At 35.8% G+C, this 27,298-nt stretch overlaps 1 protein-coding gene across 1 annotated transcript in view; it reads right to left on the bottom strand.

The window, feature by feature from the left end:
• Positions 1-754: 754 nt before the first annotated feature.
• Positions 755-27,298, bottom strand: part of ATAD1 (ATPase family AAA domain containing 1) — a 66,616-nt gene continuing 40,072 nt past the window's right edge. The window contains 5 exon segments of the mRNA XM_017868862.1: positions 755-3,901; positions 5,836-5,969; positions 16,630-16,683; positions 19,896-19,985; positions 25,331-25,437. Of these exon segments, the coding sequence (XP_017724351.1) occupies positions 3,781-3,901; positions 5,836-5,969; positions 16,630-16,683; positions 19,896-19,985; positions 25,331-25,437 (506 nt within the window). The 3' untranslated portion in view covers positions 755-3,780.

The raw sequence follows: 27,298 nt of genomic DNA, 5'->3' as shown, positions 1-27,298 counted from the left end.
AAAAAAAAAGAATTTCTGGAAGCTGTGTATTTTCAGAACAGTGGGATATATACCACTGTTCTAGTTTCAGTTCCAAATTTGCATGTCAGTAACTATTTCAATGTTTTGGCTTTAGTTTCATTATTATTTTTTATTTTTTTGTAGAGACAGAGTCTCACTATGTCACCCAGTCTAGAGGCAATAGTGCAATCTCGGCTCACTGCAATTTTCACCTCCTAGGCTCAAGTGATCCTTCCCAGCAGCTGAGACTACAGGTGCACTTGGCTGTAGTTTTACAACTGAGTTGTCATGGTTAACAAACCTGTGTCCTTGATGCACTCCACACCCAATATTAACACTCACTGTAACCTATTTAAAAAGCACAAAAGCTAGTATCTGAAAGTATTCTCATGCAGTTTTATGACTGTAAATATTAGACAATTACAAAAATATAATCCCACTTCAGTGTTTTAGTAATGAGACCCTTATAGGCCATTAATAAATAGTATAAACTTTACACCAATGTAACTGGGATGTTTTCAGTATCTACTCACATTGCTAAGTGGTTTTAGGTTTGATTTATCTGCACAAGGCATCTGTGTCAAACATGACAATTATATTTTAGTTAATTAGGTTAGAAGCCCATATTTAATAAGGTTAAAGTTCACCTCAATATGATTTTCATTAACATCATGATTTAGGCAGAATGTTTTCCTATGCATGTAAATAAAGAGAGCTTTAGTTTTAAAAAAAAAAAAAAAAGACTAGAGAACTCTTTGATAACTAAATCTATAACAAATTTAATAATGAAGGCTCTGTAAAGATTTCTGTCAGTTCTAGATAGAATTATTCTATGACTTCATTTGAAGCACCCAGCCATGCACTATATATATTCAGCATATCAGAATTCTGTTCAATATTCTGATTTTAAGAGAAGCTAAAAAGAAACATAAAATATATATCATCCAATTTATTTTCTTTATCCAGAAGAAATCTGTTAACATTTTCCCACAATAACAATTCAAGTAAAAAATTCCTACCAAGATGATGTTGCCGCCATTTTTACACAAGCACACTCACGGCTTGAAACATCCTCATCTAGCATTAAACCTGTAAGTTACAGCTACTAAATACTGTTAGACTATTATGATGCATACAGAATAGATTACCCCAACCCAGCTCTTAATATCATGAGTGCTGGGTTTACCTGCAGGTGGGGGGTTGGCTGAGATTGAAAGGAGAGACATAGTAAAGGAGATACTAAACTGATTCAACTACTTCATTTCTAAACTCTACATAAAAAGGCCTGGGAATAGCTTGAGACACATCAGACTTAACAAAAGTCTTCCGGTAATGATGCTTTTAGAGAAACATGGCATAAGTGATCCTTTCAGTCTCAATCCCTAGAGTACAGGCCTAGGGATTATGGAACTGGTTTAAGCATGGAGAATGCTTAAAGATTGAGCCTGGTCAACAGGATATGTACATCAGTGTGCGAAAGTGACAATATTAATATGACAGCTAACATTTGAGCAGTAATTCTGTGCCAGGCACTATGCTGAGGGCATTACATGCATTATTTTATTATCCAACCCTTTAAGATGAGTGCCACTGTTGCTCCATTTTACAGACGAGAAACGGGGGCTCACAGACACACAGTTAGTTAAAGGGGAGCCCGAGTTTAAACTCAGGAAGCCTGATTCTAGATCCAGTACTCTTAAGTATTACCCAAAATGAATTATCTTAGAATCTAGGATTCAACTACATATGTGAAATGCATGTCTAAAACAGAAGGATAGATGTTACATAACACTAAAAGTTATTTAAAAATCAGGAAAATAGTTTCCTGAATTACTTTATGGTCTTAACATGCCTAGATGAGTCATAGTTGCTGGGATTAGTATACTTCTCTAACTTCATTTGATGATTAAAACCACAAAGAAATTGAATAACCACTCCTACTGGATATTGTGAATTTAAGAGAAGACAAAAAGAAAGGACACGTGGAGGTATACATTACTCCTTATTTTTGATTAATATGTCACCAGATTAAATTACTGAAATTCACATTAAAACAGAAATGACTACATACTAGGATAGATGCTATTGTAGTGTGAAAACTCCATAGCAAGATAAAGTCTAAACACAAGTTTTATAAACCAAGAAAGTCCCAGAAAATTTAAAATTACTGAAAAAGACCAAAGATTAAGTGGAGAACAACCAATAAAGAGGGACCCCTTTATTACACATTTATAAAATAATAGTATAATAGTTATTAAAAATGGGACACTTTTTTTTCATTTTTGGTATCTTGTATTCAATTTTTCCATCCTCTTCACAATCTTCCATAACTTGCTTTTTGTTATCCAGTGTTCACCTGAAACTTCTACCCCACCACTCAAAGTACAACCGAAGAATAAACGATCTAATAGATTGTTGTGAGACATTATCAGATAAATCCAGTAATACATGAAAAGAGATTGAGAGTTTTAAAATAAATACAGTAAAAGCAAAAACATATGAAGTGTAATTTAATCTGATGATTCAGAAGGCACCTCAAGATTGTGTTGTGCCGTTTTCCTCATGCTGCGTGTTTAGGTGCCTATAACAGAATTCTGGTTAGTAAAATATTGAAAAAAATTTCACATATAATTCACATTAAATGACTACAGATAGATACAATATGGGCATTTTGATGTGTACATTTGTACTTGACCAGGGCACAATTTATAATATACTAAGAAAACTAAAATTAATTACAAAATGAGTATTTTTAGCACACTTAGTAACAGCTACTTGTTTTAAACTATTATTTCATTTTTGGTGACCAAATTATATTTGACCATAATTAAAGAACACATAACCTTAAAATAATATTTAAGAAACATAGTTACAACAGACATATGTTACATTAAATGAAGAAAGGAAAGAAATGTACATGTATTAAAGGGCACTGAGGTTTTTCAAACCTTTTCTTTTGAAAAGTCTTTTAATCCACTTTCATGTAAATCAATTTAAACTTAAAAAGTTTATACTCAGTATACTTACAGAAAGAGGTGAAATCAGTGTTGAGCACATGACTGCCTAACAACCATTCAATGCTGATCACGAACTAGTATTTTTATTTGATTATCCTGACAAACATAATAATTGAGCCCATGTATATATGCAAGATGTGGAGGATCCAACTAATCAACTGCAGAAAGAAAAACACTCAACTTAAAAAAGGTTGAAACAAATGACAAATGGAAATGGCTGAATCACTGTACCTTTTTGACACAACCTTAAATCTTAGTTTTACTATATATTATTTGGTACTCCTGGATTCAGTAGTTGGGGTAAAAAAGGTTTCTGTATTCAAACATATCTACAGAATGTCAATATAAAATGTGTGGATATATACATTTAATATACACACACATACACACACACACACAAATGCATACTCACATGTCTAGGAACCAGCACCTAACCACATCCTCGTTTCTCACTAATGACCCAATGAATCATTTATGACTTTAAGACCAGCTTAGATTCTATAAGGCTGTACAATATGGCTAAAGAGGTCAAACACAAGCACCCACGTTCAGGCTGGATTCAACTGTTCCTCCTCATGATTTTTGACAAACAGTAATACCACTTATGTAACAACTATATCTCAATAACTTAGAATTCAGAGTATAAAACCATAAACATTGAGCTCCCTCATTGTTTAAAGAGCACTCTTTCCATTCTATTTCCACTGACTGATAAGAGGACACACCAAACTAGATCACTGAATTGTACAAATGGTCTTTACTCTTAATCTAAACAAACATGTGTTAAAACATTCTGAAATGCTGCATCCTTTGATTTCTTCATCTTTTCAATTGCCCGATGCAAGTCCTGCTGTTGAACAGGCCGAATTTCATCTTCATCATGGCTAAAATGCAAACAAAACCATCAAATACTCAAATAATTTTAGAATACACCTCCCTAAAATATTTTACCAAGATTTAATAAAATGAGATCTCTTTACCATTCAAGACCCCCAAAGACAACCACAATGAACAGTTTCATGTAAATGCTTCCAGGAATTCTCTACACATAGAAAAATCATAAGGAATTTTTTAAAAGCACTGACTGCTAAGAAGTAGGAAGCTAAAATAGCTACAATCAAAGACTTCACATCTAGAATATAAGTACACAATATTACCATAAGGTAAAAAATGTTATATAGTTTATTGAAATGGGAATGTAACTCCAATTAAAAAAATCATGTTATTCCCATGAAAACTGTAATTTAAAAACTATCATTGCTAGGTATATACTTACATGCATGTTTTGCTTTTTACAAATTGAGAGTAAAATTCTTCACTATCAACAAAAACCAACTAATCCAAATCCTCCCTACTTCAATGAGAAACAAAATCCAGAATATTATGGCTCCTTTGTAATTTATAGATATTCAGGGAAAAACATTCAGGAAAGTTATGATAACCCAAGTCCATCCAGATTTTTCATACTGAAATATAAAATTATAAAATATGAAATTCAGTAGGAAATATAAAATTAGCCAGACTTCTCATACTGAAATATAATTTTCAGGGCTTTGAGGCAGCAAAAAAATAGATCTTTCATTATTAGTATAATCTGCCTAAGCAAAATTTACTGACTGGTTGGTTATTTCTCCTCCTAATCTTATATATAAGAATAAAAACCTGGCCAGGAGCGGTGGCTCACACCTGTAATCCTAGCACTTTGGGACGCCGAGGTGGGTGGATCACCTGATGTCAGGAGTTCGAGACCAGCCTGGCCAACATGGCGAAATCTCGTTTCTCCTAAAAACACAAAAAGTAGCTGGGCATGGTGATGGGTGCCTATAATCCCAGCTACTTGGGAGACTGAGACAGGAAAATTGCTTGAACCTGGGGGCAGAGGTTGCAGTGAGCTGAGATTGCACCACTTCACTCCAGCCTGGGCAAAAGAGCGAAACTCCGTCTCAAAAAAGGAGAAGAGAATAAAAACCTTTGGACGGTAGATTCTGAGGGTACACTAATGATGATAGGTCCAGAGCCACTGCATACACAGCTACCAGTTGACAGAGTAGCTTTCATGTAGACCTTTCTATATCAAAGCCCGCAAAACATTTTTTTGCTGAAGTTTGCTATGGCAACACACTGCAACTATATATATGAATACCACAGGCAAGGAGTGAAAACACTAGGAAGGTGAGGAAGGGAGACCAAGAAACAAAGGGACAAGAGTTGGAGAATTCCTTTAACACAACCCCAAAGAGTACACTGGGGTTGACCAAGAATCACAGAAATTGTTAGAAGGTTGATATTCTGAAAAGAAATGCAGTATAACAGGCAAGTAGCCTTTTAGGAAACTTCCTTAAAGGACATGGTTCACTAGGGCTGAATTATCCCAGTTCACTAGTATCTTTGCTGAAATAAGGTTGGTAAAAAATTGGATTCTCAATTTCACTACACTTTGGAACTGGTTCCAAGTAAAATTTGCTGCAGTGATAAATGGTTTCTTTGTTTAGTAAATACATATTCGTTAACAAATTGAGGTCTAGTCTTCAATACTTCCAACTCTCCTCACATTTACATGTGAAATTTCCATGGATCATCAGAAGAAATTCAACTTTTTTTCTCCTTCATTCTAGACCCTTCCCACAATTCTGCCCTCCTTCATTTTCAGAATTCTGCTTTGGAAAAATGGCAATAAACAAAGTTGCAGGGGGTGATAATCCAAATTTACCTTTTATTTCATAAGTGGCGTTTCTAATATAAAGCAAAATAAAAGAAACTAACCTAAAAGCTCTAAAAGGTTTTGACAAGTATTAAAAATCAAGTCAAAATAATATACCTTTCTTCTGATGTAGAATTAACATATTCTCTAACACAGAGGAGGGCAGCATCTCGACACATCTCTTTTAGGTCACTTCCTGAAAAGCCATCAGTTTCCTGGGCAACTTCTAGCAGGTCTACATGCCTATCCACCTTAAACAAATATAAAAACATGCTTAAAAAACAAAAATGAATATATTGCAAATACTACCAAACACCCATCTTGAAGAAAGTTAAGCATATTATAACAGCATGGGAGGAGAAACAATAGTTTCTAGAAGCTTTTTTAACCACAAAAGCTTAGAAATTTGAAATATAATTTTCATTATTTGTCCTTATGATTAAGACAAATAATTATTACTAGATACACTGTAGAGTGATGGGGAAGAACAGATATTGGACTTGCTTTGATATCTCTCAAGAAGGTACCGAGGTGACATTTTTCTGTAATATATTCAACATACAGTACTTGGCAAATGTAATTAACTCCAGAGTCCATTACAGAAAAACACACAAAAAAACTCTTAACATTCCTTTTAATTGTAATGCTTGGTATTCTATTATCTCAACATGAATTTAGCTCCTAAACTTTTGCTCCTCAAGCTAAGCTTATAGTCAAGCCAATTAAGTGACTGTCCTAGCCACATAATAGACTTGAGATAGTCTAATCATACTAAACTTATGTACAGATTAAGAAGAGAAAATAAGCAAGGAAAAAACCTATGACTACCATCTAGTAAATGATTCTTATGTCTCATTCGCTGGGGTAAGTACTTTGTATGTATTATTCTCATTTAATCTTCTCAAAAACTATCAATTTCATTTTCAGATAAGAATCATGAGACCTGGACAGGTAAACATGGTCAGAGCCAGGATTTGAACACAATATAGTGAGGTCCAGCTGTATTTTTCCCCCATTTAGCTCATCACTTGTTACAGCAACATTTACTTTCCCCCACTGATGTGAAATGCCACCTTATAGTTACTAAATTCCCATTTGCATTTGTATTATATTTACTAAATTCCCTTTGTATTTGTGGAAGACACAGTGTTTTAGGAAGAAGAGCAACTCTACACAAGGACAAGAGACTTGAAGGTGAGACAACACTGCCAGCTCTGCAACTGTGACCTCACATGACAGTGCTCTTATTCCTAAACGTGAGGGTTACATGAAGATAAATCACGTTTTTTGATAAAAAGAAAACTGAACCCAGAGGGCAGGAGTGCAAGCAGCAATGATAAGCAAAGCAAATGGTAAATACATGGATAAATCTAAATAAACTTTAGCTATATAAATAGTAGTAATAATAATTATAGTAGTCATAATCATTTGGAGTACAAAAACAAAGTAGAGCTAAAATGCTATATAATAAGAACATGTAAGACAGAGGAGACATCTACATTAAGGTATTCTAAAGTGTTACAATTAAAGCATTAAAAAGAGGGTACAGATATTATTAACTTAGACTTTATTTATGTATGTCAAAATACATAGGTACCACTAAAGGACAGAAAGGGTACCACTAAAGGAAAGAAAGAGAATGTGTAATTTCCAAACCAACAGAGGAAGGGAGAAAAACAGAATAAAGAATATAAGAGCAGTATTAACAAACTCAGGACTAGAGGGGGACAAATAAGCAAAGAAAAAGCATAAATGGAAAGCATTAAAATAATAATGAATGAATCCAAATTTATGAGTAATCACCATAAATGCAAATGGACTAAACTTGGCTGGTAAAAGATTTTATACAGAAGAACCCAAACTGTAGCTATTTGAAGTTTATAAAAGACATACTGATGCTGAAAGGAAAAAAACAGGCTTTGTGTTACATTTGAAATAAAAACAACGAAAAGCAGGAAGTAAAAGGCTGAAAGATATCAGCTTTTAATAAAAGAAAGCTAATGTAGTTCTAGTTACATCAGATTTTACTCAAAATGAGTAACTGAGAATCCATTATATAATGATAAAAAAAATTTCACCAGAAAAATATAACAATTCTGCACTTGTAGACATACATGTAACATGGCCTCAAAACATACAGCAAAATTTATTTAATTACATATAAAATGGACAAATTCACAATACTGGAAGATTTTTAACTTATGTCTCATGTACTGCCACATCAGTGAGTTCTTAGGACTGGTGACAGCACCTGTGATTTAATGTACATACATGTATATAATTTAGATCTTAGTCCTTTGATGGTTATAGGGTTGCAAATATTTTGGTTGCGGCTTGTTTTTTCACTTTGTTCATGTTATCCCGTGATACAGAAGCTTTAAGTCTGATTACAGTCAGACTTCTCTATTCCCTTGCCTTTGTAGTTTTTAATTTTTTGTGAATTGAGAAACTCTTCTCATGTGTCCTTAAGAGACAGACACATACAAGGATCTAATTTTCTACTGTTTGTAAAAGAATAAAATAACATATACCTATACACATGTATTAGGTATCTGTTCACATATATTCATGGGATTGATACACTCTATCAACTCCTGGACAGCAGTTTACCAATGATGGTGATAATGGGAGATGGCCAGTGGTTGCTTAAAGTTGTACTTAATTAAAAAAAATATGAAGCAAATGTGGAAATACATTAAAATTGCCTGTTAAATATGGGTGGAATAGGGCTATTTGTTTATCTGTTTGAAATATTTCATACATTTAACAAACTACTTTAAAGAGCTTTCCAAACTATACTATGAGATGTTAAAAATTAAACATCCAACACTTCCTCCTGTCTTTGGACCACTCTGTTATTGGGCCACCCTATGTTCTAACCACTCACAAATCTTGTGCCTGACAAGATGATACAGTTAGAAAGATGAACCAACCAAGTATAAGAAAACAAAGAAAAGAAGATTCCCGTCACTGGGGGAGCAAGATTTAATTAAGAGGTACCATACCCTAATGGTTAAGAGTAGGCTTCATCACTTCTTTGTGTAATCCTGGCAAGTTATTACATAACTTCTCTGGGGTTCAGTTTCCTCAGCTGTAAAAACAGGACTAATCGAGGATTAAATAAAACAATGTATAGCTCACCAAAATGCTTGGCACATGGCAAGCACTCTAAAAGTAGTTCATTTTGTTGTAAAATAGCTTTTAGATAAACCATGAAATAATGACAACCTTTTCATTAGGCAACTCTGAAAGCAATTCCCAAGTTAAAAAGATTTTGAGTATAGGCAGCAACAGCAAAATAAGTTAACAGACTTCAAAAATAACTTGAAAGAATGATACTTATGTGCAGTTGTTTATTATTATATCCACCAATAATAGTATATTTGTAAATAACATCTCTGTATTCTAAGCATTTTACACTTATAATTTTATTTCAAGACCAGCTGGGGCAAATGAGGAGGCCCTGATATGGTCTGGCTCTGTGTCCCCACCCAAGTCTCATGTTGAATTTAATTCCCAATGTTAGGGGAGGGACCTGTTGGGAAGTGATTGGATTATGGGGGCAGATTCCCCCTGTTCTCATGATAGTGAGTTCTCTCAAGATCTTATGGTTTAAAAGTGTGTGGCACTTCCCCCTTCACTCTCTCCCTCTCCTGCTCTGCCATGGTAAGACGTGCTTGCTTCCCCTTCACCTTCCACCATAATTGTAAGTTTCCTGAGGCCTCCCAGCCATGCTTCCTGTACAGCCTGTGGAATTGTGAGTCAATTAAACCTCTTTTCTTCATAAGTTATCCAGTCTCAGGTAGTTCTTTATAGTGGTTTGTGAATGGGCTAATACAGACCCCATCTCAACAAAAAAAATTTTTTGTTAACTAGCTGGGTGTCTAGCTACTCAGGAGGTTGAGGCAGGAGGATGACTTGAGCCAAGGAGTTCAAGGCTGCAGTGAGCTACGATTACACCACTGCATTCCAGTCTGGCTAGAATGACGAGGCTGGTCAGCTAGAATGTAGGAGATCCTCAGTTCTGTCTCAAAACAAAAAACAAAAACAAACAACTATTGCTGCTATATCATATAAAAGTAAATTCAGGTCAGTTTGTATAGGGAAAAAAGCTACCTCCTTAAAATCAGACAAAATACCTTCATAGGGTATACATTTTATCAGTGCTAATTCTTTTATACTTAAAACCTTAAGCCAAAATCACTACACTATCTTTTTAAAATAAGTGAATCATGTTAAGGAGTACCTATCAATAAAAGAATTGTAAAAGAGTAGAACACGGTATCATTTCAAAAGTTTCAATCTTTTATTCAGAGAAGAAGAATTCAAACTCTGGAAGTTCATGTGAATTAAAAAACAAACAAAAAACCCTCATTCAGCTCCACAATGTATAAGCATGATGGTGCTCAGTTTACCAAATAAATATATGTGCTACTGATTTGAGGCATCTTTAACAAAATTAAATGAATTTTCTTCAGATTTTATTGAAGTAGCAGTAATCCTTCAGCATACAAATACCGACCAGTGGGAAATGACAAGATGTTCTCATGTCAGCAGTTATCCAGGGAGCATTCATATTTTGCAACATAAAACTGATTAGAAACTATACTTTGTGGTTTTATGAATAAGAAACAGAATTGCCAAAAATTCCCTGTATCTGCTGGGCGGGATGGCTCATGCTTGTAATCCTAGCACTTTGGGAGGCTGAGATGGGTGGATTTCTTGAGCTCAGGAGTTCTAGACTGGCCCGGGCAACATGGCGAAATCCCACTTCTCCTAAAAATACAAAAAATTAGCTGGGTGTGGTGGCATGCACCTGTAGTCCCAGCTACTTAGGGGGCTGAGGTAGGAGGATCACTTGAGCCCAGGAAGGCTAGAGTGAGCTGAGATCGTGCCACTGCACTCCAGCCTGGGTGACAAAGCAGAGACCGTCTTAAAAAAAAAAAAAATTTCCTGTAGCTATGAAAAACATAATCCTAAAAGAAAAGACAGTACTATTTAAGAAAGCAGAATACTAAATACTAAAATTTAGAGACATATGTAATTTCTTCCTCTTATTTGTTTTTTTTTTTTTAGAGACAGGGTCTTGCTCTGTCACCCAGGCTAGAATGCAGTGGTGCATTCACTGCAGCCTTGAACTTCTAAGCTCAAGTGATCCTCCTGCCTCAGTCTCCCGAGTAGCTAGGCACACCCAGTTAAATTTTAAAATTTCTTTGTAGAGGTGAGGTCTCATCATGTTGCCCAGACCTGTCTCAAACTCCTGGCCTCAAGTGATTCTCCCACCATGGCCTTCAGAAGTGCTAGGATTACAGGCATGAGTCATCATGCCCAGCACTGGCATGAGTAACTTCTTAAGTTTAAATGTGAAACTAAATAACCTGTGTAATTTATGGCTATGTTACAAGAAAAAGGGCTTAAATTTCATCACTTATATTAATTAGCTATATGTAAATCATCTGCATCATCTCCAGCTACACTAGACCACATTACATTTCAAAAATGTTACAAACTTCCAGTCATGCAATATGATCCTTCATTAAAATGGTTTAAATTAAATAACTGTACTGGTTAACTTGAAGTCTCCAAAACTGTCAGTAACTACCTTCTAATACCTGTTAAATGTCTAGCCACATCATAGCCATCCTAATTCAAAGGAACTTGTTAACTATCCCCTTTATTTTCTTCTCTAAACTTTTCACTGGTGTCTATCACTGTTAAAGGTTTACCAATTGTGTTTTATCTAAACAGCACCACAACTACACTTTTTATTTATTTATTTTGAGACAGTCTTACTCTGTCACCCAGGCTGGAGTGTAGTGGCACGATCTCGGGTCACTGCAACCTCCGACTCTGGGGTTCAAGTGATTTTCCTGCCTCAGCCTCCCAAGTAGCTGGGGTTACAGGTGCCAGCCACCATGCCCAGCTAATTTGTTTGTATTTTTAGTAGAGACAGGGTTTCACCATCTTGGCCAGGCTGGTTTCAAACTGCTGACCTCAGGTGATCCACCTCCCTTGGCCTCTCAAAGTGACAGGATTACACAATGTCTTTTTGAAAGCAGCTACCAAAAATTCAATTAAAAGGCGGCTGGGCACGGTGGTTCATGCCTGTAATCCCAGTACTTTGGGAGGCCAAGGCGGGCGGATCATGAGCTCAGGAGTTTGAGACCAGCCTGACCAACATGGTGAAACCCCGTCTCTACTAAGAATATATATATATACATAAAAATTAGCTAGGTGTGGTGGCGTGCGCCTATAATCCCAGCCACTCAGGTGGCTGAGGCAGGAGAATTGCTTGAACCCAGGAGGCGGAAGTTGCTGATTTCTTTACTGATTTCTTGTCTAGGACCGAAGTTCCTTACCTAAAAAACATGGAGGATTTTAGGAATTTCAGGTGTACACATTTCATGTACATATGTAGTTTTCTTAGAAAAGACTACTTTTATCTCATTCTTAAAGGGCCCTATGACACGCTTCCTCCAAAATGATTCATAACCACTGATCCCAATCTTTGTAATTTGCTAGGTTCTTTAAACTTTTGCATACACTATATGTTATTTTGATATGTTTTTAAGGAAACAGGCCGAGAATGGTGGTTCACGCCTATAATCCTAGCACTTTGGGAGGCCAGGGCAGGAGGAGAGCTTGAGGCCAGGAGTTCAATACCTGCCTGGGTAACATAGTGAGACCCTTTCTTTACAAAAAATTTTTTAAAGAACAAAAAACAACTAGCTGTGCATGGTGAAGCATGTGTGTAGTCCTAGCTACTTGGGAGACCGAGGTGGGAAGATCACTTGAGCCCAGGAGGTCAAGGTTGTAGTGCACTATGATCACATTGTAGCACTTTAGCCTGGGTAATACAGTGAGACCCTAAGAAAAACAACACAACAGCCTGGGTAAACAGAGTGAGAACAAAGTGAGACCCTATCTCTTTCGGTTTTTTTTTTTTTGTAAGTTCCATGGAACTCTGCTTGATAAGATAGCCTATCTCTTTAAAAAATAAATAAATCATTAGAATACTACTGAAAGACACAAAGGCAAACAACCCAGAAAGACATATATACCGTTGGGCAGAAAAGTTCAACATCAAAAAGATACTTTTAAATGAGATTCCCCCCAAAATATTAATGTTTGTTTTTTTTCCTACGTAAGACAAATTGATTCTAAAATTTATGCAGAGAAAAAGAATTAAAATAACCTTGGGGCTCGGGGACAAAAAGGGATATACAGTTCTACCAGATACTAAAACTTACAAAGCCTCAATAATTAAAACAGTATGATGCTAGGGCATAAACATACAAAAGACCAAGACCTGAATTTAAAGGCCAGAAACACAGTCAATACATATGAGAATTTGGTAAAAGTGGCATCTCTAGTGGCTATAAAAAAAAAAAAAAAATGGGCTGAGCACAGTGGCTCACGCCTGGAATCCCAGTGCTATGGGAGGCCGATGCACGTGGATCACTTGAGCTCAGTACTTCAAGACCAGCCTGGCCAATATGATGAAATCCCGTGTCTGAAAAAATACAAAAAATTGGCCACGCGTGGTGGCACGTGCCTGTAATCCCAGCTACTCGGGAAGCTGAGGCACAAGAATCACTTGAACCTGGAAGGGAGAGGTTGCAGTGAGCAGAGATCATACCACCGTACTCCAGCCTGGGTGACAAAGCAAGACTCCATCACACACACAAAAAAGGGGGTATTGGACAACTAGGTATCCATCTAGAAAAACAAAACCAAAGTTGGATTCATACTGCATATCATCTACCTAAATTCCAAATATGTTAAAGATTGAAATGTAAAACATACAAGCCACCGAGATATGTTTCTCCTGATGGAAGAATATAATTCTGCCTACAAAGCTGTGCTGTCCTATCCTGTGTCTCCTCCCCACCAACCTGAACTTCATCTGGTCTCTTGATCCAACTACCAATTTTAGAGGAACAACTACTCCTCTGCAATCGGCAAAACCCAGACTGTGGACAACTCAGGACAAACGCAACCTAGTTTCTCCAGTAAATAATTTTAAAAGGGTGGGTGCGGGGTAGGAAGCAAGATGAGGGAAGAACCTATGACCCATAAATTAAGAGAGACATAAAAACTATCAAATAATTGCAAATTAGGAAATTCATATGGATCTTGAGTCAAACAAATACATGGTTAAAAAAAGGTATTTAAAAAGAGATAATCAGAGACTTGTACATAGACTAGATAATGAAAATAATGACTTACTGTCAACTATTTGATAGGTATAACATGGCAATGAGGCTAGAGTAAAAAAAAGAATCTTTTTCTTTTAGAGATACAACTAAAACATTTACAGGTGAGCTATAATGGGAAAAAATAGGAAGTGTGGAAGTAGGGTATGGCTAGAGAAGAATTAGCCATGGGGTTTATGGTAATTCAAGGAAGGAGGGAAGTCATACAAATACAAGTATTTTGATAAAAGTAGCATTTCTACTAAGGCTCATTCACTATCAGAATCTATTTGATTTATTAGTTTATATAGTGAGTTCTAACAGTGAGTTTAGATGTTAAGTTTGGGATTAAAAGGAATACCATGTTACTCAATTATATGCAGTTATCAAGTTTTGGGAAAACAGGTAGCAAGAGTTTGGAAAGTGTGGAAAATTCTTTTATAAACTTGGGAGTGGGAAAAGCCTTTCCAAATCCAGAAGCCGTAAAGTTGGGGGCGGGTGGGGGAGAGAAAACTCCAATAAAATCGAAAGACAACTTGGAAAAAAATATTTTCAAATCACACAAAGGGCAAATCTCCATAATACACAGAGTTCCTACAGATTTATTATGAAAAGGAGCACTGCAACAGAAAAATGGGCAAAATATATGAATTACAGTTCACAGAAAAAAAATTCAAATGATTCTTAAACATACACTATTCATTCCATCCCTAAAGAATGCAAATTAAAACTTTAATGAGATAACCACCTTTGACCAGGTGTGGTGGCTCATGCCTATAATTCCAGCCTTGGGAGGCCAAGGCGGGAGGACTGCTTGAGCCCAGGAGTTCAACACCAGCCTGGGTAACACAGCAAGATCCTGTCTCAACAAAATAAATAAATAAATAAAAAGAATTAGCCAGGCTTGGTGGTACATGCCTGTAATCTGCTTGGGAGGGTGAGGCAGGAGGATTACTTGGGCCCAGGAGCTTAAGGCTGCAGTGAGCCCTGATCACACCACTGTACTCCAGGCTAGGCAACAGAGAGAGACCTCGTCTCAAAAAAGAAAAAAAAACAAAAACAAAAACAAAAAAACAGAGAGATAACCATTTTCTACCTATCAAGTTGGCATGAAGTTCCATAACATTCTGTTGGTAAAACTACAGGAAAAGAGGCACTCTTTATTACAGGAATATGAGTAAACCAGAACAATTTGGCAATAGCTACCAAAATTATAAACACTCTAACCTTTGATCTAGCAATTCTGCTCCTGGATAATTTACTTTACTAATATTCCTGCACAAGTATGAAATCACATGCACACAAGGTTATTAAATGTAGAATTTTTATAATAGGGAAGACCAGAATCAATCCAAATGTCCTTCAATGAAGCATTAACTAAATTCCAGAATGTCCATACAATGGAATCCTATGTAGTGCAAAAACAAGGAGAGACAACAGAATAAGGATACTAGATGCTAATATGGAAAGATCTCAAAGATAAGTAAAAAAAAGTAACGCACAGAACAGTGTGTATGTGTTATTGATAGTTTATGTAAAAAATAAGTAAATAAAAGTAGAGAGAAATAACATGAAGCCAGGAGTTCAAGACTAGCCTGGCTAACATGGTGAAACCACGGTAAAAATACATGGTAAAATACAAAAAAAAAATGGTAAAAATACAAAAATTAGCCGGGTGTGGTGACACACGCCTGTAATCCCAGCTACTTGGGAGGCTGAGACACAAGAATCACATGAACCTGGGAAGCAGAGGTTGCAGTGAGCGGACACTGTGCCACTGCAATCCAGCCTGGGCTATAGAGTGACACTCTGCCTCAAAAAAAAAAAAAAAAAAAGAAAAAGAAAAGAAAAGAAAACAAAAGAAAAGAAAAGAAAAGAAAAAATATATACAGGAAAAAAGGGAAGAAGATTTTTCTCTGTATATTATTAAATATACTTTAATTTTGAACCATGCGACCAAAAAAACATTAAACACAAAAGCTATTGAAGATTTTGATTATCACAACTTCTTAAATTTAAATTTCAACTTCAAAAAATACTGCAATTTTCATCACCACAGGGAAAGGTTAAAAAAATGCAATTAAGTAAAAAACAACAACAAAAAAATTCTGTAGAAAAACAAATGTATCTTACATAAAATCAGAGACTAGTCTGAAAATTATCACAGCATTTTAATGCACATATACAAAAGCACGTGGCTCTAAAAACATAAGAAAAGTATCTTTAACTCACATATACGATAGTTACTGAATCACATAAGCAACCAAAAGGATTCAGGTCAAGTTCAAAGGTGTATCAGTGCCCCAGCCTTTTTGGCATCAGGGACTGATTTTGTGGAAGACAATTTTTCCACAGACCTGGAAAAGTGGAGGAGCAGAGCATGGTTTGGGGATGATTCAAGTGCATTACATTTATTATTAGACTCTCATAAGAAGCGAGCAACCTAGATCCCTCGCACGCACAGTTCACAATAGGGTTTGCAATCCTATGAGAATCCAGTGCCGCTGATGATGTGACAGGAAGTGGAGCTCTAGCCCACAGCTCACCTCCTGCTGTGTGGCCCAGTTCCTAACAGGCCATGGACCAGTACCAGTCTGTGGCTGCAGGGGCTGGGGATCCCTGGAGTATATCATTCTCAGATTCCTTCCTCATTTTTCCCTAAAATAACTTTATGAACATCATATTTATAGGATGCGGAAAAAATTTTATTTTCTACTTACATTTTCATTTTCAAGATGAGTTTCAGGATTGCTTCTCTCTGTTTTAAAGCCTAAAAGCAGGATAATTTCCAGTTAGCATTTTTATTTTTTAAAGAAGATCAATTAGTGTTCCTAATATTTTGTCCCTTCTAAAGTCTCTCTCAATACTTACAGGAGATGACAGAAACTTTGAAGAGGTCAAAGCAACTAGATTCAAGACTCTAGAGTAATCATCTCTAGTTCTCCTACTGAACTGTATCTTCTTACTCTCATCCCCAGTGCCTAGTACAACGTTTGGGAAATAACACACCTCTAATCTTCAATGAGTAAATGAATATCTACGACTATAACGTCTTCCCTCTATACTTCAGCAATCTTCAATTTTTTCCCTTCATGTAGTAAACTCATGAAAACTCATTATAAAATTTATTATCAGTAATTTAAAGAGATAGCAACAGTAACTTCTCAGTTCCTCCATTTCCTCCTCCTTCTTTGACCACTACTTTATATTAGTGAATTTTAATTTAGTGATGATATATTTGTTTACATGTCTGTATGCTTCCCCCAGTGACAATTCCTATTTTTACATCATACAATAAGTACAAACTACATTTAGCTCCTTTTATAGAATCCCTCAGCTATATAGTCAATATAGATGCTTTTTAAAACTATCATGGCTGAACTTACCCCTATTCCCACAAACATCACAAAACAGCTGGTTACAATGACTACCAAATCAAATTACCTGAAAAAGAAACCAAACCCTGCCCTTTTTGTAATTCAAGTGTGTCAAGTAGGAAGGTTAATTTGATATATTATATGATCACCAATAAATACATTTTGTTAAACATTTCACTTGGAGAAAAGTTTTAAGATTAACCATACACTTTACATAGTAAGTTACATAAGAAAAAAACTAACCTATAAAGTGTATTCACTAACAATGGAATAAAATGGAGGTTACAAAGTTTCCATTTCTTGTTAACACTATACAAATTTATAATAAATTTGATAGAACCTGTTACAACCCATTTTGATTACTCACAGGACATATTAAATTTACAACTTTAATACTGGCTACTTTCCATGCTACTGTATCCTATGTTCTATTCTACTGTACATCAAAAACCTTAGCTGGCCAGGCACAGTGGCTCATGCCAGTAATCCTAACACTTTGGGAGATGAAGGTAGGAGGGTCCCTTGAGGTCAGGAGTTAAGACTAGCCTGGGCAACACAGTGAGACCCCCATCTATAAAAAAAATTCAAAAATTAGCCAAACGTGGTGGTGCACGCCTACAGTCCTAACTACTCAGGAGGTTCAGGTGGAAAGACTGTTTGAGCCCAAGAGTCAAAGCTGCAGTGGGCTATAATTGTATGGCTGACAGAGCAAGACTGTCTTTAAAAAATAATAATAAAAATAAAAAAACCTTAATTGTCCATTGTACTAACTATTGGATTAGTGATAGAGATTCTATAAATTATCTTCAGAACCAATGAGGTAAACAAATTAAAAAAAAAAAGTTCTGAAGTCTCGCTTACAAAATAAAATCTAAACTCTTGTGCAAAGCATATAAAGTTCACCTAAACCCAGAAGCAGTCTACCTTTCCAGCCTCCTCTCCATCTATATTCCTTGGTGCACTCACCAAACTACCCTTAGAACTCACCATTAAACAGTGCTTCCACAGCTTCTTGACTTTGTTCATTCTGGCAGGAAAGCCCTTCCTTGTCTCATTTGCCTATCAAATTCCTACCATCCTTCAAGGTCCAGCTGGATTCTGGAAATTCCATGGACTTCCCTGACAGAATATTAGTTTTCATCATCATCTCAGGCTCTCATAGTTCTTTAAACATACCTTCATAAAGCATATTTTACATTATTTATTTCTGTGTCTGCCTCTCCAAAACAGAGTTGAGGACCAGGCCCATGTCCAATTCACCAGACGTTAGCAGGTCTCTGACACATATTAATGCTCAATAAATATTAGTCATACTAGGCCAGGTGTGGCGGCTCATGCCTGTAATCCCACTTTGGGAGGCTGAGGCAGGCAGATCACTTGAGGTCAGGAGTTCAAGAGCAGCCTGGCCAACATGGTGAAACCCCGTCTCTACTAATAATACAAAAACTAGCTGATGGTGGCAGGCGCCTATAATCCCAGCTTATTGGAAGGCTGAGGCAGGCTCACTTGAACCTGGGAGGCAGAGATTGCAGTGAGCCAAGATCGCGGCACTGCACTCCAGCCTGGGTGACACAGCAAGACTCTGTCTCAAAAAAAAAAAAAAAAACCAGTCATACTAAATAAATTTTATAGTCTCCTAAATTAAGTTTAAACATCTTTTCATTGATTCACTGGGTAAATTTTCTAAGGACGTGCACACATTTACTTAACCACTTTATTAGAGTGGTAGCTATAGTAAAGAGTTGATCAGAGTAATTTTATAGAGTCCATAACCATCAATCTTTCAGAGATCATGTTTACTACCAAAAACCAATCTGACAAATTACAGAATATGAATGGGACAAATGATTTTTAGCCAGATTATAAATGGAATTAGAGTAAGTTCCACTAAATGGCAACACATGTAACATGCTGATTGTATGGAACATATTTTCTAGTAGTAAAACCTGTTTTTTCTTTCCTTTGCGATCTGAAGGCAGACAGAATTCAAGATTTGAAGATCTGTGCCAAAATTATAGTGCACTGGTATGTCATAATTATCTACTAGAGGGTACTTCCTAACTAACAAAAAATGCTAGAAAGAAGGCAGAACTGGTTTAACACCATCTAAGCATTTGTATTCTTAAGGTAAACTATGATATCTACCAGCATCATTAATCCTATCAGGGAAGCACTGACTACATCTGCCAATACTCAATCAAATAAATCCCAGTTGTTCATGCCAGGCCTTCTGAATAGAATAATTCTTTAAGCCAAATTTCTCCAATTCTATTCTATGCTAAACCAAAACTGTAATTTAGATTTTCTTATGTATCTTCCTATATAGATAACTTCCTACATCCTAAAGTAAATCACTAAAATAGCCAGGCAAACTTGAGATAACTATATATATATATATACACTTTGAAGAGAAGCAAGTAACACTAATCTTAGGATAGAAATAGAGTGGAAAGGACAAAGAAGCTACTGTCAGGGTTTCTGCCCCATTCCTTCCCTGTCATAAGTAGCCCTATATGACAAAATATTTCCTTCTTAAAATTAAAGGTAAAGACCTATAAAAAAGGTGAATATTTAACTCTTCATAATATCAATCAAGACCACCTACAGGCTGGTTGATGTGAAATCTTGTAGGCATTCTTCTCATTATAGCAGAGTCAAGGTCCTGAGGACGATTGGTAGCTCCCATTACTATGACCTAAGTGTATAAAGAAAGCAGAAGGCATTAAACCTACCAATTATATTCCTCTGAGAATGTTATTACTAGGGCTTAGTTTTAAAATTCAAGTGGTATTTTAACTAAATCCTCTTATTCACTATTATTCAACTATTTACAGGTATAAATTTAAGTTAATCCTAAATAAATCAAATAATAGCAAAACTGGAAAACTAATGCATTTCACTTCATATCTTTCTAGTAATTAAAATATGTAATGTTCAGTTGCAAATAGCTACTAAAGAATTATTAAAATTTGCTTTTAAAAAACTATTGTATTTTTCAAAATATGGTTGTTTAATGAACACATGTTGAATGACTGAAAGCCATTATGTTATAGCTTGGGTATACATTTTGGGAGTATGGGGGGATAATTCAAGTCCTTAAATAATATTATACAGAGAGAATCATTTCCCCTTAGTAAGTCTGAAGATTCTGGTAACTGTAATAGAGACTGTGTACTTTTTCTTATATTTCACACCATCGTCCCATGGTACTATCCCCACTGCAGGTGATATCTTCTCAATGCGAAATGAAGTCTCAAGTAATCCAACTTTAAACAAAGATAACAGAGTATAAGCAAACATCAAAATGCTGGGAAGAATTCTTTTTAAAAATGCTGGCAGCCCTGCCAACTTCTAGGTCTACGTCACTTATTTATAAAGGATGCAGAGATTAAAAAAAAAAAAAAAAGGAACTTTAAAATAAACACGAATAAAACAAAGATATATAAAACAAGTTAATTTCTGAAGGACGTCAATATTACCTTTACTGTTGATACTTCAGTATAACCCAGTAACAATACACATCTGCTATCCAAAGTGAAATTTATTGGTATTCCATGGAAATACATTTCTCTAACATTATCTTATTTCTCCCTAAGAGGTTTTACATTTCTGAAATAATCCAAATCTTATATTCTACTTCTACTCTACATTGAATGACATTCAGGAGCCTCAGAGCCCAATTACTTTCAATTAACTGTGAGAGTTTGCCACCTAGAGGAAGAAAATATAAACACAAATTTGAAAAATGTTACTTTCACAACACAACATAATGCAAGTTTGTATTTGTGTTAAGTGGTCCTAAAATCAAAATATTAATGCTTATACCTATTTTTCTTTATTTTCTTTCTTTCTTTTTTTTGAAGACAGAGTCTTACTCTGTATCCCAGGTAGGAGTGCAGTACCACCCACATGGCTCACTATAGCCTCAATCTCCCGGGCTCAAGCAATCCTCCTGCCTTCTGAGTAGCTGAGACTACAGGCACATGCCACTGTGCCTAGCTGATTTTTCTGTCTTTAGTAGAGACGAGGTCTCACTATGTTGCCTATGCTGGTCTGAAACCTCTGGGCTCAAGTGATCCTCCCCGCTCAGCCTCCCAAAGTGCTGGGATTACAGATGTGAAATACCATGCCCAGCCTCTTTATTGACTTTCTACAACTCAATAAAATTAATAGAAAAGAAAAAATTTCTTCCAAATTTAAAACACACAAATCTTAAAAGTGGGTGAATGAACTAAAAGCATAAGATAATGAATGAGTATAAGGAAAAAAAATCACAAAAGGCACTGTGGTTAAGTCAATATTTCGGGGGGGAAAAAAGGGAAATGGTCGACATTTGAAGAAACACAGGACAAAGCAAAACAAAATTTAAAAGCCAGTAGAGAGGATGGAATACTAAAAAACAATCAAGGAATCCAAATAAAACTAGTAAAACTTGGAACACTGACTATGTATAACAGATACTCATGAAAAAACAAAAGTGATTGAAATCACTTGTAGTTTCACATAAAGAAGCAAATTTTAAGGAGTGATTTTAAGCAGCAAAAGCAGAGAATCTTTTCATATATATTAATTCAATACAAATGAGCTAAAATTTAAAACAGGAAGCGACAGTAATTTTTTACTACTTAAGAAACGAAAGCAATGCTCCTTTTAGGTGTTAGTTGTTCAAACTTTAAAAAAAATCTTTATTTTCTGTTCCTGCATTCATTTGCTAAGAATCATGGCCTCCAGCTTCATCTGGAAGAGGGAGAAGATCAGGAAAAATAACTAATGGGTACTAGGCTTAATACCTAGGTATGAAATAATCTGTACAACAAACCCCCAAGGCACAAGTTTATCTATGTAACAAACCTGCACATGTACCCCTGAATTTAAAATAAAAGTTTAAAAAAAATCTTAAAACATGAAGATAAATTTACCATTTCATATTTAAAATAATCAGACTTAAATTTACATCTCAAAACTTTTAACTTCATCAATGAATACCCTAAAAACCCTATATTTTATGTCTCGTGTCTCTCAAGATGAAAAATATGTCATCAGTTACTAAGGTTTCCAGAAACAGTGACGGGTTTCATTGAGCCGTTCTCTATTTCCTTGGTGACCATATTATAAGAAAGCTAGCTAGGGTACTGGGCTCTATCCATAATCATAGAAAAGACAATTCTAGAGAAGAGCTAACTGGTTCATATGAAAGTAGAGTATGTCTAAAACTACTACTCAAAATTAGTAATACCAATTTTAACCCCCCCAAAATACAATAAAGGTTAAAAAGTGACTGCAGTTTAATAAAAAAGCAGCATCTTCATTTGCTCTCTCAAATCAAAACTCATCATAATGAAAACTGTAATTGCTATTAGTGCAGTAAGGAATTTTGGTTCTGAAAACTCTGTTGTAAGTTACGCGGTACCAGAATCACACTGTGGAGCTCTGGATGAAGTGGCTCTGGAGAATACTTCATCCAATTGCTGCTATATCCCCTGCTGAAAATAACTGAACACTATGCTCTGACAGGGTACATAATATTAAGATATTTTCTCTTACATGGGCTAACTATCCAATTGTCTAAGTGCTTTAAGTATTATTTTTCAGGGAGAATAATTAGTTTTTGGCAACCTGTACACATGAGTCCCACTGATAAACCCCACAGATTTATCAAAACCAATTATTAATGAAAAATGTTTCTATTAATGTTACCTAAATTCATCTATGTTATGTTTTTTTCTCTAACCATTCAACAAAAACTAAAGGATGTGTTCCTTGTAATAAAACTATACCTTCACAAACATAATGTAGAAGGAGGACATGTGGCTTAATTTTCTTCTTGAGAATGATGTTGTTTAGACTTTTGACTTATGCTAATGTGGTGGGCTTAAGGGATCCTTAAGCCCTCTGGCCACAAAAAGAAAATATTTAAAAGACTCAAATAAATTAACCTACAATTTTGCAAAGAAGTAAAGGAATTAAGCTAAGGCTGGTGGTAAAGCCTATGTACTTCCTCAGATTAATTCCTCATAACAGTTCTGAGGTAGGTACTATTCTCCCTTTTTATAGATAGTATTCCCTCTATACAGATACAGAGTGATTATACAATTTGGCCAAGGTCACACAGCTTGTTGATGCCAGGGTTCTGATTTTCTAATCCAATTAGAAACATGAGTAATAAGCAAGAGCCTATCAAAACTGACCTGATGGATTTGAAAAACAATCTGGAAGAATTTCTAAAACTGAAAAATATAATACTTGAAATAATAAGCTCAATGAAAGAGTCAGATAGTAGAAGAACTTCAAATGAACGAGAAGAAAGGAAAAGAAATTATCCAGGACATAGCACAAGAAGACAGAAAATATGAAAGAGATGTTTAAAAAGACATGAAATAGGCCAGGCACAGTGGCTTAACCTGTAATGCCAGCTAAATTTGGGAGGCCAAAGCGGGCAGACTGCTTGAGCTCAGGAGTTCAAGTCCAGCCTGAGCAAGTTAATGAAACTCTGTCTCTACAAAAAAAAAAATACCAAAATTAGCCATGTGCAGTTGCGTGCACCTGTAGTCCCAGAGACTTGGGGTGCTGAGGCAGGAGAATCACTCGAGCCCAGGAGGCTGAGGTTGCAGTGAGAGCCATGTTCACGCCACTGGATTCCAACTTGGGCAACAGAGCGAGACCCTGTCTCAACAAAACAAAACAAAACATGAAATAGAAATAAGGTCCTACATATATCCAACTGGCATTCCAGAAGGAGATAAAACATGGAGAATAAACAATAATTGAAGAAATAATAACTGAATTTTAAAGAAGTAATTCTAAATATAATACTTTTTTTAAAAAAGGCAAAAACAGATTACAAAATAGGAAATACTAAAGTTGGCCGGGTGCAGTGGGTCATGCCTATAATCCCAGCACTTCAAGAAGGTGAGGTGGGTGGATCACCTGAGGTCAGGAGTTCGAGACCAGCCTGGCCAACATAGTGAAACCCAGTCTCTACTAAAAATACAAAAATTAGTTGGGCATGGTGGTGCACGTCTTGTAACCCTAGCTACTTGGGAGGCTGAAGCAGGAGAATCGCTTGAACTTGGAAGGTGGAGGTTGCAGTGAGCGGAGATCGCACCACGGTACTCCAGCCTGGGCAACAGGGAGACTCCGTCTCAAAAAAAAAAAAAAACCAGAAAATACTAAAGTTAAAAAAACAAAAAGAACACTGTTAACTTTTCCATGAGATATAAGTGATTCATTTAAAAAAAAGAAAAAAAAAAAGGAAAATGGTTCTAGGACGTTTATTTCCAGCAATCTGGCTGAAAAAACAAACATGCCAGATTAACTTCTTTTTAACCTTCTTTTAAACCACTGAGCTGACAAGAAAGCATGGAATATTCACAGAGGCCAAAAACTAAATGAAAACTGGGAACCTAAAGAGGAAAACTGAAAAATAAAGCTCTTTCTCTTTGGTCACATAACAAGGGAACAAGCTATGGTTTCACAGCCATACAGGAGGAAGAGACAAAGCCTAGGATACAAGTCTGTCTTGTATAAAATTGGGATCCTAAAGATAGGCTTAGGTGACAAGAAATGAGAAAGTGTTGTCAGTTTCAGCTACTAATGAACTCTGTCAAATGAAAATCAGGGAAGTGACTAAGAATTGAGAGTAAAGACTATAAGGAATTACGGTAAAAGTCAAGTAAGAGTCAAGGAAAAGAGGAAGAACAGATTTTTAAAAAATGTACACAATACCCACGGACACTAGTCACTTCCTCGCCTTAGCACTGTAAGTTCTGAAAATTCCAAGGACAGGCTTTACTCTGGTGTTTTCTCTTTTGTTGCGTCTGTTTCAGGCATTTAGTCAATCTACTAATGTTTTGGTAAACATGAAGTCCTCAAATTGGATAAAGTTTATACAAAACATATTCTTTTGGATCCTTATCACTTAGTCATAAGTGTACATAATTATGAAAAAAGTTTGTACAAAAGCATAAGAAGTAGTCCAGCAAATTTTCTATTAAGAACAAAAAAACCAACACAAGTTGAGGGCAGATTTTATTCAAATACCTGGCAGCTGTGATCAGTATCCAATCCATCCCAGAGACTCATAAACTGAGCTTTCATCATGGCTGTAGCTTCATGGTCAGAACTTGAACGGTTTCGTAGAAAGGAGTCTAGAAGCAAAAGGTCCTTAACCTTAGAAATTAAGAATAATCTAGAAGTAAAAGGTCCTTAACGTTAGAAATTAGAATTAATTATTTACCCTATTTTTTTTTTTTTTTTTTTTTGAGACAGGGTCTCACTCTGTTGCCCAGGCTGGGGTGCAATGGCGCAATTACAGCACACTGCAACCTCAAACTCCCAGGCTTAAGTGATACTCCTGCCTCAGCCTCTCGAGTAGCTAGCACTACAGGTACGTATGCCACCATGCCTAGCTAACTTTTTTTTTATTTTCTGCAGAGACAGGTCTCACTATGTTGCCAAGGCTGATCTTGAACTCCTGGCCTCAAGTGATTCTCCTGCCTCGGCCTCTTAAAGTGCTGGGATTACAGGCATAAGCCCCCATGTCTAGCCTTATTTTATTTACTCTTTATGTAATTTCAAATGTTCCTAACATATGGAAATGAAAAACGTTTGAGATGATGGGTATTCTAATTACCCTGATCCGATCACTATATACTATAGTGATCATTGAAATGTCACTCTGTACCCCATAAATATGTGTAATTATGTCAATTAAGAAAAATGAAAATAAAAGAAAAAATTGTTTTAAAGCTGAAAACTTTATGAAAGATTACAAAGAAATTGGGCTATGTGTTTTAGACATTATTCTGATACAATAAACTTGGTAAATTATTAGGCAAATTAAAACACGATCATTCATAATTTTCGTTTCTTCTCTAAAAATACATTCATGACAACATATGTAAGAAAAATGAAGGATCTAGTACTGAGAGGCTGGAGGAGTTATGTGGAATCTCAGAGGAAAGCTTGTGCATTTTGCCTCTTAACTTTCTAGGTTGCCTGAACCCACTGTGTTCTTAGTTATGGGGTCGCATACTTTTTTCTCATGCAGTTTCCTAGTAATAAACAAAAACAACACGGAAAAATGTGTAAAACACTATTAAGCAGAAAAATGTAGGACAGAAAATGATTTAAAACATATATGCTGGAATGCACATACATATGTTATACATGGTAAAAAAGCTTTTAGGGAAATATACAAAAATGCTAATTACGTTGTGTTATAGCTCAGGGATGGATTTAAGGACAAGTTTAACTTTCTCTTTTATTTTCTGTCTTCCAAATTATCTACAATGAACACGAAATGATTTTTTTTAAAAAGGGGAAAACAATTTTCTTTTATAATATAAGATTGAAAGGTGCTTTTTTTTTAAAAAAAAGTATATGCACATCTGACAAATGGTGCTGCAGCAACTGGACATTCATAAGCAAAAAAATTGACTGACACAGACTTTGTAGTTTTCACAAAAATTAACACAAAATGCATCACAAATGTGCATGTAGAACACAAAATTCTAAAACTTCTAGGAAATAATATAGAAGAAAATCTAGGTGACCTTGGACTTGGTGATTAATTTTTATATGTAACACCAAAAGCATGATTCATCAAAAATAAATGTGTAAGTTGGACTTACAATTCCTGGCTGTGCACAGTGGCTCACACCTGTAATCCCAGCACTTGGGGAGGGCGAGGCAGGTGGATCACTTTAAGTCAAAAGTTTGAGACCAGCCTGACCAATATGGTGAAACCTCATCTCTACTAAAAATACAAAATTGGCTAGGCACGGTGGCAAATGCCAGTAATCCCAGCTACTTGGAAGGCTGAGGCAGGAGAATCACTTGAATCCAGGAGACAGAGATTGCAGTGAGCTGAGATCACACCACTGCACTCCAGCCTGGGCAACAAGAGTGAAACTCGGTCTCAAAAATATATATAAAATAAACAAAATAAAATAAAACAAAATAAAATAAAAATAAAAATAAAATAAAATTCCTGCTATGTGAAAGATA

Source organism: Rhinopithecus bieti, unplaced genomic scaffold, assembly GCF_001698545.2.
Source record: "Rhinopithecus bieti isolate Rb0 unplaced genomic scaffold, ASM169854v2 scaffold_4655, whole genome shotgun sequence".
Lineage (NCBI taxonomy): Eukaryota > Metazoa > Chordata > Mammalia > Primates > Cercopithecidae > Rhinopithecus > Rhinopithecus bieti.
This window is presented reverse-complemented; position numbering and strand designations above follow the sequence as displayed.